General features: G+C 39.7%; 1 protein-coding gene across 5 annotated transcripts in view; it reads left to right on the forward strand.

The window, feature by feature from the left end:
• The first annotated feature begins 556 nt into the window (after window positions 1–556).
• styx (serine/threonine/tyrosine interacting protein) overlaps window positions 557–20,161 on the forward strand; it is a 39,562-nt gene continuing 19,957 nt past the window's right edge. For 4 of the 5 annotated variants that reach the window (XM_072568722.1, XM_072568723.1, XM_072568724.1 and 1 more), the window contains exons 1-5: window positions 557–752; window positions 3,833–3,865; window positions 6,797–6,850; window positions 17,281–17,378; window positions 18,410–18,470. In XM_072568722.1, coding sequence (XP_072424823.1) covers window positions 696–752; window positions 3,833–3,865; window positions 6,797–6,850; window positions 17,281–17,378; window positions 18,410–18,470 — 303 coding nt within the window. In that variant the 5' untranslated portion in view covers window positions 557–695. Of the gene's footprint in view, window positions 753–3,832; window positions 3,866–3,949; window positions 4,052–6,796; window positions 6,851–17,280; window positions 17,379–18,409; window positions 18,471–20,161 lie in introns of all 5 variants that reach the window. The other variant, XM_072568726.1, reaches the window with a different exon arrangement.

Consider the following 20,161-nt stretch of genomic DNA (forward strand, 5'->3'; position numbering starts at 1 on the left):
GAAGAGGCATTGAATAGATGGTGAGTGCTGAGTGGAGTCTGGGTCAGAGAGTTCAACAGATGAATGGGCCAGTGAAGGGGGTTCGGTTGGGTTAGCAAGTGGGCTGTAAGGGAATTCTGAGGGTCAGTGGGTGGATGGTTCCAGTGAATGGGTTGCGAGATGGTTCTGAGGATTAGTGAGGGTAGTAAACGTCCCTGTGTAGTTGGTGAGGTGTTGTGGGGTGGGGCTAGTGTCCATGAGAGCTGCTGGGGTTGGAGGGAGCTGTTGTTGAGAGTGCCTCGAGAAGGTTGGGTTGGTCATGGGGCTGGGGAAGAGGGGTTGGTGAGGCGTCGAGTGGGAGAAAGGCTAATGGTGTCGATGGGGAGGGATTTTGATGTTGTCAGCGAGAGGAGGGGTCAGTGTCGGTAATGAGGGGTTGGCTTTTGCCATTGCGGATGGGGGGAGGGGGTCAATGAGCGAGATCCAAGGGTCCGGGGGGTGGGGGGGAGAAGCGGTGAATGAGGTACGCTACCTGGAGCCTGCCGATTGGCCGCGGCGTGCGGCGTGATGACGTTGTGTTGATGTTGGTCTCCAGCAGCATGGCGGCGCGTGAGTTCCAGCAGACGTAACAGAAAGAGCGAGAATATCTGACGGGGGGTTGGGGGGGCGAAATTAACGGCCGTTACCGCCCCCCCCCCGGATCGATAGAGCGAGAGATGGATGGAGTACACCTGGAATTCCCGGCTTTACCGTCTTCCAGGGAAGACGCGGGGGTGGGTAAACGTAAACCGGCGCCGAGTTTCGGCCTAAAGTTGTGAACAAAGCCGGCTCTGATCTTGCAGGGGACGGGGGGGGGGGAGGCAGGAGGTGAGCCTGACCCGGGGAAGGTGAGTGGAGGCCGGCTCCCAGGCACTGTTACCGGGGTCTAGGCACTGGGCGAGCCGCCGTTTGGGATGTGAGATGGCCGCTTACCGCAGAGTATTTAATGCTTTGTTTTCACTCGTGTGTCTCAGGAGTAGCCGTGAAGTTCACTGAACTGTTCAGGCTCTTTTGTTTTTGTCTCGTGTGGCGATTCAACTTCTTTTTAGGGAACAGTATTTATTAGATCTTGGCCGTGCTTGCCCCTATTTGACAAGTCAGCAACACGTGGGATTGAGGAACAAACCCAACTCCACTTAAACTTCAACAAAACGTATTCAAAAGCGTTCAGGAAACTTTTTTTTTGCTCTTTTTCAAAAAAAAAGACACGGATTAAAACTGTTTATTAACCTTATGGTAAAATATCATAAGCTTTGAGCTAAAGAAGAAAAGGGAAGCTTGGTGGTTGTGTAAGCTGTGATCGTTCTTCCTGCTTGAGGCATGGGGAAGGCCTTCTGGCTGTTGGACTTAGCTGGAGCCTGAGCAAGGGAGAAAAAAGCTAGTAAAGGTATTCAGACATTCCTTACCAGTGTAAGGTATGGTTACCTGTGTTTGGCGTTGGACATACCCAGGAATAAATCTCAAACAGGTACGATATTTTTAAACTTTGGTTTCAGCTCCTTTTAAACAGTTAAAATAACTTGGAGCAAAGAAGGGCATACCATGGATTTGACAAATTCCCGCCGAGTGGATTTGTTGAAAAAATAAGAGTTCCTAGCCCCTCATTTGCTCCAATAGCTATAGTATTTATTTGCCTGGTCCAGCTAAATTTCTGGTCAGTGATAATCCACTAGGATAGTGCAAGATTTTGCGATGGTAATATTGCCAAACATCAGTGTGAGGTGGTTAGCTTTGATCTTGTTGAGGATGGCCCATTACCTGGGACTTGATGTGAATGTTAATGCCATTTATCAATGTAAATCTGGATGTTGATCATGTCTTCATGAGGGCTCTTGAACTTCTTAAGTATTGTTGAGGTGGCATTTTAAGAGGCACCATAACAGAGTTAATAGAAGTGACCTACTTCTCTTTCAAAGAGATTAATGACCAGTAGCATACATGTTAGATAAAGGGGAGATGAGAAACGCTATTGTCAGGGGATGATGGAAGTCTTGAACTGCCCAAAAGACTGATAGAGGCAGAATATCTCCTCATCTTTAAAATTAATGCTTGGATATGCACTTGAATGTGGAAAGAGGGGTTAGGTTGAGTAGCATTTCTTTGGCCAGGACAGACCCAATAGGTTTCTTGCTGTAAATTTTCTTTTTAAGTGTAAAACATTAATTGGTAAAAGATGAAGTGGGCCCAGTAGGAAAAAACAAAGTTTAGAAAACATGTGAAATAGGACAGGTATGTTGTGGAGAGAGACAGAGGCTACAAAGAGATGCAGGAAGGTTAAGTTGTGGGCTCACATCTGGCAAATGATATATGGGAAATGTGGAATTAAGGCAGAAGTGGATAGGTTCTTAATAACCAAAGGGCTGAAAGATTATTGAGGCTAGGTAGAAATATGGAGTACAGTAATCAGATCAGCCATGATCTAAGTGAATGGCAGAGCAGGCCTGAGGAGCTGCATGGCCTATTCCTGTTCCTAGTTATTGTATTCTTACAAAAATAGGATTAGTTTTCAGATACGTTGCCTTTTCATTAAAACCAGTTCTGACCGATCATTGATCTAAAATATTAAACTCTTTCTCTCTGTAGATTCTGACCAATGATCTTGTTTTATGTATTTTATTTCAGATTTACAGTAATTTTTATACATTTAAATTAACCAAAAATTTCAGGGCCTCATTTTTGGAGATCATTATACAGAAAGGAATTAATAGTTAGTTAATGAGACTGTGTAAATATAATTTTAAAAAATGTATACACCTTGCACTTCAAAAACATTAAGTGGACAGTATTTTAAATTAACTTTTTAAATGATAGCTCTGAACCCTCACCCCGACTGATACTGAAATGGGATCTCTGAAAATAATAACCAAGGTTTGACCACATGACACTTGTCAACCCTTGTCAAAGCAGACCTGTGTTTAAATCGGCTTCTCCTTTTTGAGTTATCTCCTATACTAAATGGTAATCCCTTAGATTTAATTACATTTGTGTAGCTGCACGGTTATAAACATAGACTTTTATAGATTTCAGCATTGGCTTCCATCTATCATGTCAGTTGATTGCAAAAAAAATTAATCATGATTTGTTACTTAAACTCCTACCCTTTCCTGTCTGTTGAAGTACTGAGCACACTTTGATTATGGTTGTGACTCTGGTACATACAGACTGTTTGCTAATTATAATTGCAGTTAAAATTATGATAAAGACTTATTTTTTGTAACTGCATTTCTGGTTTTTTAGCTGATGTTTGTTTGAAAGTATTACAATTAAACTGCAATTTTATTTGAAAGTTGGTAACATTTGATGATATTTAACTTTGGGAACTTTCATATTTTTCTTTGTAAGCTTTTTGATTGAAGTTAAAAATATAATGAGCTGTTGCTAATATTATTATCAGTGTAGATGCACTTTATTACTTGGTGTTTTCAAAAGTACAAATTGGTATTTCTCTCCAATAGTCATATTTCTTTCAAAGACAATCAACTCTTAACTTTTAAAAAATGAAATAGTTTTGTAGTCTGTTTGATTCAAGATTATTTCTCAAGGCAACCTGACATTCACGTGTGTGAAATCAGACTAAGTATGGAAGAAAATGTTTTAAATACAACTGGCAAAATAATCCGGCTGAAATTCAAAATCTGAAATAATGGTCATAAAAATTGGAGTTTTGGAAATAGGGAATAAATGCTGTGGTTTGAAGAGGTGATGAATTTTAAATGTCACAGATTCGAATTGGGCAAAAATGAGTGTTATCGATTACTCATGTTAGGAAGAATTCACAACTGTAATATCTTACATAATTTTTTTTGCCGTTTAGGATTGGATATATCCAATGAGACGTGCGATGCAGGTAATCCAAGTGCTATTGTTTTACTGTTTTCAACACTGAGGCCTCTTTTATAGTTCATTCATTTTCTCATTGTATTAATCATAGCATCATAGAATCCCTAGAGCAAAAGGAGGCCATTCAGTCCATTGAATCTGCACTGACACCCTGAAGAGCATTCCACCCAGACCTAGCTCCTTACCATATCCTGTAACTCCATATTTGCTATGGTTAATCCACCTAGCCTGAACACTACGGACAATTTCAGCATGGCCAGTCAGCCCAATCAGCACATTTTTGGACTATGTTGGAAATGGAGCACCTGGGAAACGTGCATAGAATATGCAAACTCCATACAGACAGTTGTCCAAGGCTGAAATTGACTTGACAAAATCATTACTTATTATGATTATATTTTGCATTTTGTATGAAACAGCTAATAGCGAGTTTTGAGAAGATTTGTAGCTCAGGTTGAGATTTTAGATGTAGGTTTGCTTGCTGAGCTGCAAGGTTCATTTCCAGATGTTTTGTTACCTTACTAGGCAACATCTTCAGTGGGTCTCAGGTGAAGCAATGCTGGAAAATTGCTGCTTTCTATTTATATGTTAGGGTTTCTTTGGGTTAATTATGTTATTTCCTGTGGTGAAGTCACTTCCTATTCCTTTTTTCAGGGGGTGGTAGATGGGGTCTAACTGGATGTGTGTGTTGATAGAGTTCTGATTGAAATGCCATGCCTCTAGGACTTCTCGTGCGTGTCTTTGTTTGGCTTGTCCTAGGATGGATGTGTTGTCCCAGTCGAAGTGGTGTCCTTCCTCATCCGTATGTGAGGATACTAGTGAGAGAGGTCATGTCTTTTTGTGGCTAATTAGTGTTCATGTGTCCTGGTGGCTAGTTTTCTGCCTGTTTGTCCAATGTAGTGTTTGTTACAGCCCTTGCATGGTATTTTGTAAATTACGTTAGTTTTACTCATTATCTGTATCGGGTCTTTCAAGTTCATTAGCTGTTGTTTTAGTGTGTTAGTGGGCTACCATGATACCAAGGGGCCTGAATAGTCTGGCAGTCATTTCTGAGACGTCTTTTGATGTAGGGGAGAGTGGCTAGAGATTCTGGACATGTTTTGTCTGCAAAGACCCTATACAGATAATGAGCAAAACTAACACCATTTACAAAATATCGTGCAAGGTCTGTAACGAACACTACATTGGACAAACAGGCAGAAAACTAGCCACCAGGACACATGAACACCAATTAGCTACAAAAAGACATGACCCACTCTCACGAGTATCTTCACATATGGATGAGGAAGGACACCACTTCAACTGGAACAACACATCCATCCTAGGACAAGCCAAACAGAGACACGCACGAGAATTCCTAGAAGCATGGTATTCCAAGCGGAACTCTATCAACAAACGCATCGAGTTAGACCACCCCCCCCCCCCCAATCTACTGCCCCTGAAAAAAGTAACAGGAAGTGACTTTGCTGGAAATAACATCACAGGAAGTGACATCACCAACCCAAAGAAACCCAAACATAGAAAGCAGGAATTTTCAGCATTGCTTCGCCTGAGGCCCATGAAGATGTTACCTAGCAGGGTAACAAAACGTCTGGAAATGAACCTTGCAACTCAGTGAGCAAACCTACATCCACAGCTAATAATAAATAGCTTTTTTTTGTGTCTTTCCCTTCATCTGTATTCTATTTCAAAAGTGTAACTGCACCTTTTCTTCAAAAGTGGCATTCTGCCTCAGGGCATCTGTTGGCTTACATGCCTAGCTCCATGGCTCTGCTATAGTAATGTTATGATGTGGAGGTGCCAGTGTTGGACTGGGGTGGAGCAAGTTAAAAATCACACAACACCAGGTTATAGTCCAACCAGTTTATTTGGAAGCACGAGTTGTCGGAGCACTGCCACTTCGTCAGGCAGCTGTGGAGCAGGATCATAAGACACAATGTATAGCCAAAGATTAGTGTCATGCAACAGAAACAATATATTGAACAAACCTAGATTGCTGTAAATTAGAAACATCAATGATAGATTAATTAACATGTTCCAGCTGCTGTTCTTCAACGTTTTATTTTGTGCTTTTATCCAATTCTTTTCACATTTATTTCTATAATGATTGTGTTTTTTTCTGGTTTGACAACACTTTTTACCTCTCCATATCCTTATTGCAGTTATCGCATTGTGACATGGAGAGGAGCAGTTGTAGAGACATAGGTCGACCAAACTTCCATCCCCACAAAGATTGAGTGCATTCAAAACACTAAAATTAGAAAATAAAATTTGCTGTTGTCCCATTTGGATCATATGGGGCATGAAAGCTGGCATAGATGTGCTGAGCTGAATGGCGCTGTTATTGCGGAGTGCCCTTGGGAATTGTAGTCCCCACTGTCGGGGTTGGAATGCAGATATCTGCAAAATTCTGGGCTGGGGAGGGAGTGGGAGAAGAGGATTGTGCATGTTGTGTAAATTAGGTATCGTGTGTCAAGTTAAATCTTTACTATTTATAATTATGTAATTAGACAGCCATCACAAGTGTAATTTATTTTTTGCATGTGATTGGATAGCTGCAGAATACTTTTTGGTATATTCTAATTTTGAGTTCTTTGTAGTAGAATGCAGCTAAGTAGAAAAGTCCTGTGAATTTAGAAATAGAAAATGGAACTAATTTATAAACAATTGGAAAAGAACAAAATGCAAACATATTTTCAATGAACAAGCAATAAATTAACATGGCATTAAACAGACAAAACAGCAGGTACAAAATTTAAAGACATTTCAGATGCTTATTAGAAGAAAATTCTTATAATGCAGAAATAGAGGAAAAGATTATTACACTCTACTTTTGAAAACTCAGTTTTATTTTGACTTTTTATTATAGAACATAGTTATCATTGGTAATGTGCTTTTTCATTTTATCCAGTTGCCTAACAACCTTTTTTGTTCATAGGAGATATTACCTGGCTTGTATTTGGGGCCGTATTCTGCTGCTATGAAAAGTAAGGTATGAGCTTTAAGAAATAAAATAAGACTGTTCTCAGTGAAGCGAAATATATGCTACTTCTGCATTTTAAAAAAAAGTTTTACTGTTCCCTTTGCTGGTAGCACGATTCATTTCCTCAACTGTGTATTGGAAAATCAAATCAGACAAAGTTAAAAATCACACAAAGCCAGGTTATAGTCCAACAGATTTGGAAATACTAGCTTTTGAAGCGCTGCTTTGAAAGCTATACTTCCAAATAAACCTGCTGTACTATAACTTGGTGTTGTGTGATTTTTTTGTAACTTTGTCCACCCCAGTCCAACACCGGCACCTCCAGAACATGAATTGGCAGCGTAACGATGATGACAATGAGCATCTTCGTTTTTAAACCAGAATGTCTTGACTCCTAACTTGGGCCAATTGGGAATTACAAGATTTCACAAGTAAAGTTCACGTAGTATGAAAGTCCAAATGATCAGCAATGCTGATAATGAACATATATGTCGAATAGAAGGGTGAACTTAAGCATCTGAGATTCTTTTGTAGGAATTATTGAATGTATCTCATGAGAGGAAGGAGATTTTACCTCGATTATCTGAATATCAGATTATCCGAAAGAGATCTGATAGAAACATTATGTCAAAGAGTTGTTTCAACTCTGATAGCGTCTTTTGTTTACAGGTACAATGCTTAAAAATGAACTTGGCTCACTGAAATGGTGCTGAGAACAGTCGTGGACAGTCTAGGCACCAGCTCCAAAAGACTGACCTCCTATTGCCACACCACCTCCCCCCACCCCCCACCCCTCTAAACCTTCCCTGGAGTTCTACACAGGGGTCAACCCTAAACCTTCCTTCTCCAGATAATCTCTCCAACATTGTCCTGTACAGGGCAGAGGTGGAACCTGTCAAAAAGTTTGTGTGTGTGTGTTTGGAGACTTACCCCATAACAGCGGCAGCAATCTTACTGTTGGTGTACAGTCCAGTTGCCCTGGCAGGAGTTGGGGGGGGGGGAGTGGGCAGACGATGGGGGCGGGGCGGGGGGGAGAGGGGAGAGTGTGGTCTCACACGCAGTGTGCTTTTGTCTAGTCTCCTGAACGGGGAGCAGACTTCACAGAAAACTCCGAGCCCCAGAGGAAATCAATTAACCGAATAATCAGTTATCCGCACGATATAGTGCCTGCCCATCTTGTTCGGATAATCGAGGTTCCTCTGTACTTTGACAGTAATTTTGAAGATTATTCTGAAATAAGTCCCTACTAGCTTCTGATGCATGAGATTAATGTTTATTCCTGTGATAAATGAAATTTTTGCTGCTTAAGATACATTCAAGGAATTGACACACTTTTTTGTGTTGAGCCTTTCTCTCCTCAGAAAACTTTAACTCTTTTCAGTCAGTCTGTGTCTTAAGACTTAAACGCAACTCCCCTAAAGTTAGGCTGTGATATAATGCAGGATGCATTGTGTCTCTTATATTTAAAAAAAAGGTGCTTATTGAATGACTATTTGCAAAGTAGTATTTACTTTTGTTTTTTCCAGTCATAGAAGTTCTGTTGAGGTCAGTGATCATCCTGCAACTGGTTAAATCTTGGTTGCTTGAAAGAAGCTATGAAGCCACCATGGCATTTGTTTGTCAAGCCCAACCTTAGTGTTGGTCTCCCACTCGATTTTTAAAAAAAAACAGGCTTTATGATCCCCGTAGAGATGACAAATTCTGTTTTCAAAAAAAAGCTTGAATTTCCAATGAATGAGTAAAAGTGTCACGCAGGACTTTGTATGATCTGAGAGCAAAAGTAGGCTGTTCAGCCTTTTGAGCCTGCTTTGCTGTTCAGTAACATCATGGCTGAACTGATTGTAACTTCAAACTTGCATTCCTGCCTAGCCTTTCATATCCTTGTTTAACAAGAATCAATTTGCCTCTGCCTCAAATATATTCCATGACTCTTGTTACAGCTGCATTTTTAGAAGTTCCAAAGTCTTCAGCCCTTTGAGAGAAAACATTTGCTGTATCTGTTTTAAATGTGCAATTCCTGTTTTTTTGTACAGTGATCCCAAGTTCTAGATTCTCCCAAAAGGAGAGACATCTTCTCTGCATCTATCTTGTCAAGACCCCTCAGATTCTTGTTTCAATTAGTCTAAACCCCAACAAACAGAACTTGGCCTGTACAACTTTTTCTCATCTTGTGTCATCTGATTTGACAACCATACCTTCCATCTTTTCATCTAATTTAATTAAATAAATTGTAAGCATTTTAAAATAGTAATGGAAAAGGATAGACCAGATCTAAAAGTTGCAGTTCTAAATTGGAGAAAGGCCAATTTTGTTGGTATTAGGCAAGAACTTTCAAAAGCTGATTGAGGACAGATGTTCGCAGGTAAAGCGACGGCTGGAAAATGGGAAGCCTTCAGAAATGAGATAACGAGAGTCCAGAGAAAGTGTACTCCTGTTAGGGTGAAAGGAAAGGCTGGTAGGTATCGGGAATGCTGGATGACTAAAGAAATTGAGGGTTTGGTTAAGAAGAAGGAAGCATAATGTCAGGTATAGACAGGATAGATCAAACTAATCCTTAGAGTATAAAGGCAGTAGGAGTATACTTAAGAGGGAAGTCAGGAGGACAGAAAGGGGACATGAGATAGCTTTGGCAAATAGAATTATGAGAATCCAAAGGGTGTTTACAAATAGATTAAGGACTAAAGGGGAAGTAGGGAGAGAATAGGGCCCCTCAAACATCAGCAATGCAGCCTTTTTGTGGAGCTGCAGGAGATGGGGGAGATACTAAACGAGTATTTTGCATTAGTATTTACTGTGGATAAGGACATGGCAGATATAGAATGTAGGGAAATAGATGGTGACATCTTGAAAAATGTCCATATTACAGAGGAGGAAGTGTTGGATGTCTTGAAACGCATAAAAGTGGATAAATCCCCAGGACCTGATCAGCTGTACCCGAGAACTTTGTGGGAAGCTAGGGAAGTGATTGCTGGGCCTCTTGCTGAGATATTTGTATCATCTATAGTCACAGGTGAAGTGCCGGAAGACTGGAGGTTGGCTTACATGGTGCCACTGTTTAAGAAGGGTGGTAAGGACAAGCCAGGGACCTATAGACCAGTGAGCCTGACGTCGGTGGTGGGCAAGGTGTTGGAGGGAATCCTGAGGGACAGGATGTGCATGTATTTGGAACGGTAAGACTGAATAGGGATAGTCAACATGGCTTTGTGCATCATGTCTCACAAACTTGATTGAGTTTTTTGAAGAAGTAATAGAGTATTGATGAGGGCAGAGCGGTGGACATGATCCATATGGACTTCAGTAAGGCATTCGACAAGGTTCCCCATGGAACACTAGTTAACAAGATTAGATCTCATGGAGTACAGGGAGAACTAGAACTAGCCATTTGGATACAGAACTGGCTCAAAGGTAGAAGACAGAGGGTGGTGGTGGAGGGTTGTTTTTCAGACTGGAGGTCTGTGACCAGTGGAGTGCCACAAGGATCGGTGCTGGGTCCACTACTTTTCATCCATAATATAAATGATTTGGATGTGAGCATAAGAGTTATAGTTAGTAAGTTCACAGATGACACCAAAATTGGAGGTGTAGTGGACAGCGAAGGTTATCTCAGATTACAGTGTGATCTTGACCAGATGGGCCATTGGGCTGAGAAGTGGCAGATGGAGTTTAATTCAGATAAGTGTGAGGTGCTGCATTTTGGGAAAGCAAATCTTAGCAGGACTTATACACTTAATGGTAAGGTCCTAGGGAGTGTTGCTGAACAAGGAGACCTTGGAGTGCAGGTTCATAGCTCCTTGAAAGTGGAGTCGCAGGTAGATAGGATAGTGAAGAAGGCGTTTAGTATGCTTTCCTTTATTGGTCAGAGTATTGAGTACAGGAGTTGGGAGGTCATGTTGCAGCTGTACAGGACATTGGTTAGACCACTGTTGGAAAGACGTTGTGAAACTTGAAAGGGTTCAGAAAAGATTTACAAGGATGTTGCCAGGGTTGGAGGATTTGAGCTATAGGGAGAGGTTGAATATAGGTTAGGGTTGTTGTTTCCCTGGAACGACAGAGGCTGAGAGGTGACCTTATAGAGGTTTACACAGTCATGAGGGGCATGGATAGGATAAATAGACAAAGTCTCTTCCCTGGGGTGGGGGAGTCCAGAACTAGAGGGCATAGGTTTAGGGTGAGAGGAGAAAGATATAAAAGAGACCTAAAGGGCCACTTTTTCACGCAGAGGGTGGCACGTGTATGGAATGAGCTGCCATAGGCAATGGTGGAGGCTAGTACAATTGCAACGTTCAAAAGACATTTGGATGGGTTTATGAATAAGAGGGGTTTGGAGAGATACGGACTGGGTGCTGGCAGGTTGGGACTCGTTTGGGTTGGGATATCTAGTCAACATGGGCAAGTTGGACCAAAGTGTCTGTTTCCATGCTGTACATCTGACTCTAATTGAGATCACAGTACTACTTGTTGTGACACACCACTGCTTACAGACAGTCCCCCAAGTTGCGTATGGGTTCTGGTCTGGAGTCCATTTGCAATTTGATTTGTTTGCAAGTCAGAAAACCATATAAAGAAGTAGTTCCTAAGTACAGGAAATGTTCGCATGTCGGGAACTTGAATTTATATCCCTGTATAAGGTCACATTCGTAAGTGTGAACATTCATTTGTCAGATCCTTTTAAATCAGGGACCTTTTGTAAATCTTGCTGACCCCCAAAAAACTTCCTGTTCGTTAGCTAATTATTCATTTGTGCAAATATGCTGTCTCCCACAACATGAGTTTTTATTTTCCCTAGTAAGCTTTGATGTGCTACTTTATCAAAAGCCTTCTGGAATCTTAAGTACAATACAGCCACTGGTTCACCTTTATCCACAGCTTGGTTACCTCAAAGAACTCCAATAGACTGATCAAACTTCATATTTCTTTCACAAACTATATTCACACTGACTCAACTTATTTAAGTGCCCTACTTTAACTTTCATAACAGCTTCAAACAAATCTCCTATTATAAATTTTAAGCATTTAGCTTGCATTTTAATGCTTTATCTCTTTTTGAATAAGGTTATTATGTTAGCTTTAAAATTTATTCTAAGAACCTAAGAGCAACGCTATTTTTGTGGGCTGCTTATATTCTAATCAATTGAAAATAAATTCTTTTAATTTTTAGTAAGTCTTAATTTCTCCCTCTGATTATCTGCTGGTGTCCTATCGTGGACATTTCATTTGCCTGGAGCCATCCAAAGTTGTTCTCCGCTCCTGATAGCTTGCTTCCTTTTCCTTTCCAAGCCAGATAACTTCTCATCCTAGAGCTGACTTTCACTGTGGGACTTAAAAATGGGGATTCCTCCACTCTAGCTCAAGTTAGGTGAATTTTCCAGCCTCCTTTTAAATTGTCTGGAGCTCAGTCTCTCCATTCGAATGTGGACTCCAGTTTGCATGATGAACAATAGAGTATTTTCTCTATTTCAGGTTCAGTACTAGCTAACTTTGTCTCATCCTTTCTGTCTGTCAGATGTTTAAGTACTGACTTGATTCTGACAGTTTCAGGGCTATCTAAGAAAACTTGCAACCCGATTCTTCAATCAATTTCTACTAATATTTCCTTTCCCAAAGATCCATCCCCATGGGCCTTGTGTCCAGGTAGAAATATGGATCAGCTATGTTCTAAATTGTCATTGAGCAAAAGCACATTTTGTCAAATACTTTTGCACTCATTAAGACATTTTGCAAGAATACCAATTCAGGAGAAAATCAATGTTTATACTGCATGAAAGGGGAATGGCATTGCCAAGTAGCATGCATCTGTTAACATTGATTTGATTTTAAACTAAGCAGGTAGACTCTGATTAGGCAGGGCATTGTCTTGAGAAATTAACCAGCAGATGGCTGTCAACTATCTTGTTCAATTGGAACAGGCACAGGGCTTGTATATGTTCTTTCTGTCTGCTAAGAGCAGGATTCTATAGCTTCCAGAACACACACATGCCTTGCTGCAAGCTTGAATGATCATCTTAAATTGATTGTCAGCATATGTCCTTGCACATTCATGATTATCTATTAGATGTTATTCAATTGTCGAATCGCACCTAATGTTTTGAATATTGCTAGTATGAGCTGATTGGATGTATCGGTAGCCACTTATTATGAACAGCTAAAAGGCTTCCTATTTGATGTGATCTGCCAATCTTTAGGGTGTATGGCCTACGCGCCATCACATTGGCACTGAAATTTATATTCCACGTGACCATGTTTGTGAGAGGCAGAATATCTATTTAACTGGACTGCAGCATCCAGATAGTGGCAACCACCACTTGTATTGCTGCTGCAGAGTACTGGTGTAAAACAGCTAGTGTCATTTGTTGATCATACATTTGAAATACCTTACTCTTCTAGGATAATCTGATGTAGACTTCTCAGAACCAAAAGTGACCACGTTAAGGCCTTCCACAAGTTTGTGCAATATAAAATGAGAAGTGATGTAACCAGGATAGCTATTATACCACAGTATGATTTTGTGCCCTATTTCAGAATCAAGTTTGTACAATGGAAAAATTGGCTTGGGCCCTATTTATGAGGCTATCCAAAAGACCAATTTTATAGCGTATGAAACTAGGAATCTGAACTTGTGTACTGACCAATGATGCTAGTTTTGTTGTAACAATCAACCTGATTGATTTCTCAGTGAATATATTGAAGAAAGGGAACTGATTTGACTGTTTCACTTCAAACGTGAATTTGAGCACAGGCTGAGGCCCATTAAAACATGTCAGAAATTCTTTTAAGCAGCTGTGGATTTAAGAATGGCAAACATTATCATCAACATATTGGAAATATTCAAGGCATAGCAGGCTCATGGTCATTCTATTAAAGACCCATTTCTCGTGGAACTCAAAAGATATTTGAGAGCATTTTGTATAGTAGAGATCCCATCTATGGTGTAGAAGCTGAATGCAGCTGAACAGGTTGCTGAGTTCACAAGTTGTACAAATATTGATTCATGTAATGGTGACAGGTCTAGATTGTCATGATACAGTACTGCAGCCCAGATGTTGATGGCTTCTTTGAGCACATGGGGACTGCATTGCTATTCATATACAAGTCCTCTGATCCTTTTAAATGTGAAGGAATCTGTAGTTTGCTGTTTGTCCAAACCTGGTCTTCACTCCTATTCAATAAAAAGCACACCACTTAGTCCACTCACCAAGGCACAGGATCAGCACATTAGTAGATCATGACGCATTCATTTGTAAGCTGCAACACAAATGCACGAGTACAACTGTACCAGCATCAGTATTATTAACGTGATTTTTTTAAAAAATGGGAGTGTGACAAGGTCATCAACACAGTGTTGCCCATATCTTAACTTGCATACTGTTCTGTTCACCAATCACTTCTATGCTTATTGACTTACTTTGGGTCCTGGACCAATAATGTTTTAATTTTTAAAATTCTTATTTCTGTTTTCATATTCCTCTGGTGCCTTGCAGCTCCTCTAACCTTCTTCTACCTAAACTTCTTAAGATACCCTTAAAATTGGCCTCACTTTTTGTGAATTAATTTCAAAGCTGGTTTTCTTGTTCCTCTGTGAAATTCCTTCGGCTGTTTTAATATATTAAAGATATTATCCAAATGCAAGTTGTTATTGTGATTTGGAGACAGGTTTATCAAACCTTAATACTGAGCTGCTGACTGAAATCTTAATCTTTAGAGAAATCTCCCTATTTGTAATTTGAGTACTTAATTCTGGTCTCATCAGTGAAAGGTAGTTAGAGATTGCTGAGCCCCATGAAAAGATACTTTTTGAAATTCCTCTATTCATTGCTTTAACTCACCGGCATTTGGTGGTTGATTATTTTTAAAAGCGTAGCAGAGATTGATAAATGACAATTTGTATGAATACAACTTCAATTCAAGAAAACATGTACTGGCCTCTACTGTTCTGATTGGCAAAGTATTGTAATCTATAACTTCATTGGACCATACACCTTAAGATCAGGTGCAGGCCATTCAAATCTGATTCACTATTCAATGCGATCATGACTTATCTGATAAATCCCTATTTCACTTTCCTGTCTTTGCTTTGTAATCCTTGATTCTTTTACTGATGAAAATTCTATCTGTCTCAGCCTTGAATATATGCAACGATCCAGGCTCTACAGTCCTCTGTGCACAGAATTTCACAAATTCACTACCGTCTGCGAGAAGAAATCCTTCCTCATCTTTATCTTAAAAGAGCAACTCCTTACTCTGAGATTATGCCCTCTGTTTCCCCATGCGTAATGATCGAGAACCAATCTTTCTGCATTTACCCTTCAGGTCCCCTAATGATTTTTTTGTTTCAATAAGCTCTTTTTCCCCCCCCCCACCATAAAAGAAAAAACAACAAGTGCAGGCATAGTCTGTTTAATCATTCCATACCTGGGATCAGTCTGGTTATCCTTCTCTGGACTGCCTTCAATGTTAGTGCATCTTTCTTTCTTTGGGCAACAGGACTAAACCTGTTCACAGTATTCTCATTGCCTTCTATAGTTTCAGCAAGGCCTCCCTATTTTATACTCTCTTCCATTTGAAATAAAGGCCAACATTCCATTTGAATTCCCCAATTACACATTGAGCTTCTTTGCTAGCTTTTTTTTTGCTATTTATGCACAAGAACACAAATCTCTTCATGCTACAGCTTTCTGCAGTTCTTATCCTTTGAAATCATATTCAGCTCTTCTCAGCCTGCCAAAGTGTATAAGCTCACATTTTCCACATTATGTTCCATCTGTCATGATGTTGTCTGCTCACTTAAGTTGTCTATGTCCCTCTGTATGCATTTTGTGATCTTTGTTACTTCCTACATATTTTTATGTCATCGCAAACTTAGTTATAAATATGTTCACTTTTCTCATCCAAGTCATTAATGTATACAATAAGTTGCTATGACAGTCCACTAGTTATAGAGTCATAGAGATGTACAGCACAGAAAAGACCCTTAGTCCAACCCGTTCATGCTGACCAGATATCCCAACTCAATCTAGTCCCACCAGCCAACACCCGGCCCATATCCCTCCAAAGCCTTCCTATTCATATACCCATCCAGATGCCTTTTAAATGTTGCACTTATACTAGCCTCTATCACTTCCTCATTCCATACACGTACCACCCTCTGCGTGAAAATGTTGCCCCTTAGGTCCCTTTTATATCTTTCTCCTCTCACCTTAAACCTATGCCCTCTAGCTCGGGATTCCCCCATCCCAGGGAAGAGACTTTGTCTACTTGCCCTATCATGATTTTATAAACCTCTGTAAGGTCACCACTCAGCCTTCAATGCTCCAGGGAAAGCAGCCCTACCGTATTCAACCTCTCCCTATCGTTCAAATCCTCCAACCCTGGCAGCATTTTTGTAAATCTTTTCTGCACCCTTTTAAGTTTCACAACAGATTTGCAAGCAATATTCCAAAAGTGGCCTAACCAATATCCTGTACAGCTGCAATATGACCTCCCCAACTCCTGTACTCAATACTCTGACCAATAAAGGAAAGTATACCAAACGCCGCCTTCACTTACAGGTTACTATCCTGAAACTGCCCTCCTGATTGCAACTCTGCCTTTTATTAGTTAGCTAATCCTCTATCCATGCTAATATACTGCCTACAACACCATGAGTCTTACTTTACTTTAATGTGCAGTCTTTATCAAAAACATTATAAAAATCCAAATATATTCACTGCTTCCCCTTTATCTATACTGCTTGTTACTATCTCAAAGAATTCTAGTAAGTGTGTCAGGCATGATTTCCCCTTTGTGAAGCCCTGCCTTTTCTGCTTGACCATATTATGTACTTTAAATGATCTGTTGTTTCCTGTCAATAGCTTCAGCTAACATGTTAAACTAACCGGCCAATATAGTTACCTTTATTTTGCTTTCTTTTTTTAATAAACATGTTAAATTTGCAGTTTTTCAATCCTCTGGGAGTTTTCCAGAATCTGAAGTTTCTTGAAAGATTAGTAACCGTATATCCACTATCTCTAGCTTTTCTTTTAATCCTTAATTTTGCGTGCACCCCATGGCCTTAGTTTCCTCCGTGCTTTTTCTCTAGTTATTATATTGCCTTATCTCCTTTGATAGTTCAGTAACTTTGGAATGCTGTTTGTGTTTTCTATTGTGCAAAGTTTTTATTCAATTTCTCTGCCTTTTTCTTGTTCTCCATTATTATTGTCTCAAAATTTATCTTTTCTCTCTACTCTGTGTTTGGTCATCTTTTGGTTTTTATAACTTTCCCAATCATCTACCTTATCACTAATCTTTGCCACATGGAAAGAAAAAGTACGTAGTTGATGTTATCCTTAACTTCACTGGTATTAACATAAAAATCATAATTTCCGGCTTCATGTTATTTGCAATTTGTTTGATAGGGTGTTGCAGATCACAGAATCTAAATAGTAAATATTTTTCTTTGGTAGCTTCCTATTCTTGAGGAAAATGGAATAACTCACATAATATGTGTACGGCAGGATATCGAGGCAAATTTCATCAAGGCAAATTTCCAAGAGAAATTTAGGTAAATATTTGAAATTATACTCTAGTAAATAGCCTCTTAAAAGTGTTTTTGCTATATAGTCATCTTTTATTAGGATCAAGCAAAATTCTTGACTGTGCCATTGAGCATCAGAAACAATTGTACCAGTGATTGTAAACTTGACAATTCTCTCTACCTTTTTCCTAACCTCAGGAGAGTGATCTGAGAGAGGAAAGGAAAGATGGTTAGGTCAATTCTACCATATTGGTTCTTCTAAACAAGCCAGCTAAGAAATGTCTAGACTTGTTTACCCGTGGGATCTAGATTTTGTTAACAAGGCCAGCATTTGTTCAACATCCTTAATTACCTTTTGAACTGTGTGGCTTGCTAGGATATTTCAAAGGGCAGTTAAGAGGCAAACATATTGATGTGGGTCTTTTGCATTAAGGTCGGCAGATTTCCTTCCCTAAATTGCATTAATGAATCAAATGGGGTTTTACAACAATGATAGTTTGTATTGAGTCACTATTACTGAGGCCAGCATTATATTACAGATGCATTATTTGAATTTCGGTTTCACCAACCGTTAGCCTGGGCCTCATAATACTTTAATAACACCGTTGCTTTCTGAAAATTCATTTATGGGATGAGGATGTCACTGGCTAGGCTAGCACGTATTGCCCATTTGCCGTTGTGCAGAGGGTAGAAAAGAGTCAAATCCGGGCCAGACCAAGTCAGGATGGCAGTTTTCTTTCCTAAAGGACATTAGTGAGCCAGATAAGATTTTTTTTCCAATAATTGGCAATGACTTATTGGGCATCATTAGATTCTTAATCAGACTATTTTTATTGAATTCAAATTTCATCATCTGCTGTGGCAGGGTTTGAGCCTCTGTCCCTAGAGAATTACCTGTGTCTCTGGATTAAAAATTCTGCAGTAATACCACTAGGCCGTAAAAGGTGGTTGCGCCACCGTCATCCCTCTGGACTATTTTATGCTCTCGATTGTGGGATTTACAACGAGGAACTTCACAAAAAAAAATTCTTCAGTTGATGTTTACCTTGTGCTTGCAGATATTTAGTTTTGGATATTGCTGACAATCCAGTGGAGAATATAATACGATATTTCCCTGTGGTAAGTACTTTCTGCATTTCTGGTTGTCTGTATTTCTTGTGTTTCTTCCTACTTACATAATACATTACTTTACTTTATTTTTTTTTAAAAATCCAAATTTTGTGAGCATGTGTCTAGTACATTATAACCTGAATTTAACTATCAATAGTTTTTAAAAGGTAGAATTGCATTTGTTCTAGTTTTAAATATCTATTATTTCATCATTGTGACTGTACTTCCCATTTTTTTTGCCAGGATAACTTTGCTTTATGAAACTGATCTCAATCAAATGAAAGATCCAGCACTTGTTACTAAAATGAACACAAATGTTGCAGCATCCCAGCAAAAAGTAGAGTTTGTTTCAAGTAGAGTATTGCTGTTCAGAACAGAAATTGGTTGGAAAATGGTGACGTTTTAATATGATTTTGCTACAGATGCAAAGGAGGAGCAAAGTGGGGGGAGGTGGCAGATGGTGTGGGGCAGATGGTGTGGAGGACTAGTGCAAAAGACGAAAGAGTTGCTAATTGGAGTCAAGGAGGAATAGAGGTGTAGCACAGATGTAAATTAAGGTGTGCAAAGGTCAGAGTGGGTCCTCATAGCTGAGAGCAAAGTAAACAAGACAAGTCTGTTGAGTGTAGAGAGAATATAAAAAAAAGGAAGGTAGATGTTATGAGTTCAGTCTCTGAAGTTGTATAATTCAGTATTGAGTCCTAGAGGGTGTAAAATGTCAAAGTCGAAAATAAGGTGGTATTTCCCAGAGCATATGCTGTGCTTTGATGGAACATTGCAAAAGGCTTTGCACAAATATGTTAACAGAAAGGGTCAATGAAGTTGATGTAATGCACATGAACTTCTATTTGATATGATTATAGCAACATTGATACAAAAGTGAATAAGAAACAGCAAGTAACAGTGGATATTTATTTGACTAGAATAGGATATGTGGTCCAGCTGCCCAAGGCTCAGTTTTGGGACCCTTGCTTGTCTTCGCATACATTAATGATTTAGATCTTGATGTACACCTGGAAAATTTGATGTTTGTGTATGATACAAAGTTTAGAAGCATTGTAAACTGTGAGGAAGATAGTGAGAACTTCAAACGATAGAGACAGATATGTGGAGTGAGTGTATAGGTGGCAGTTAAAGTTCAGTGTAAAAAAGTTAAGATACAAAATAAGGAGTAACGCTAAAGGAGGTGCAAGAACAGAGGGTCAAGGGTGTGTAAGTGCACAGACTATTGAAGATGGAGACAGCAATTGACAAAACATGTTGTATTCTCGGCTTGCTTAATTGTACCTTGGAGTAGAAGAGCAAGAAGGTGATACTGAACTTATAAGACACTTGTCAGACCCTGGTTGGAGTATTTTGAACAATTCAGGGTGCCACAGTCTGAAGAATGTAAAAGCATTGGAGTGAGTGCAGAAAAGTTTTACAGGCATGGTTCTAGGGATAAGATACTTCACTTACGAGAATATATTGGAGAGCTTTGGTCTGCTGTCCTTGGAGAGAAGAAAGCTAAGAGGAGATCTGATAGAAGTTTTCACAATGATGAGTAGGCGCTGGGGTGAAACGAGGTAAAAACAATGACTGCAGGTGCTGGAAACCAGCTTTTGGATTAGTGGTGCTGGAAGAGCACAGCAGTTCAGGCAGCATCCGAGGAGCAGCAAAATCGACGTTTCGGGCAAAAGCCCTTCATCAGGAATAAAAGCCTT

This window comes from Chiloscyllium punctatum, chromosome 4 (assembly GCF_047496795.1).
Source record: "Chiloscyllium punctatum isolate Juve2018m chromosome 4, sChiPun1.3, whole genome shotgun sequence".
Lineage (NCBI taxonomy): Eukaryota > Metazoa > Chordata > Chondrichthyes > Orectolobiformes > Hemiscylliidae > Chiloscyllium > Chiloscyllium punctatum.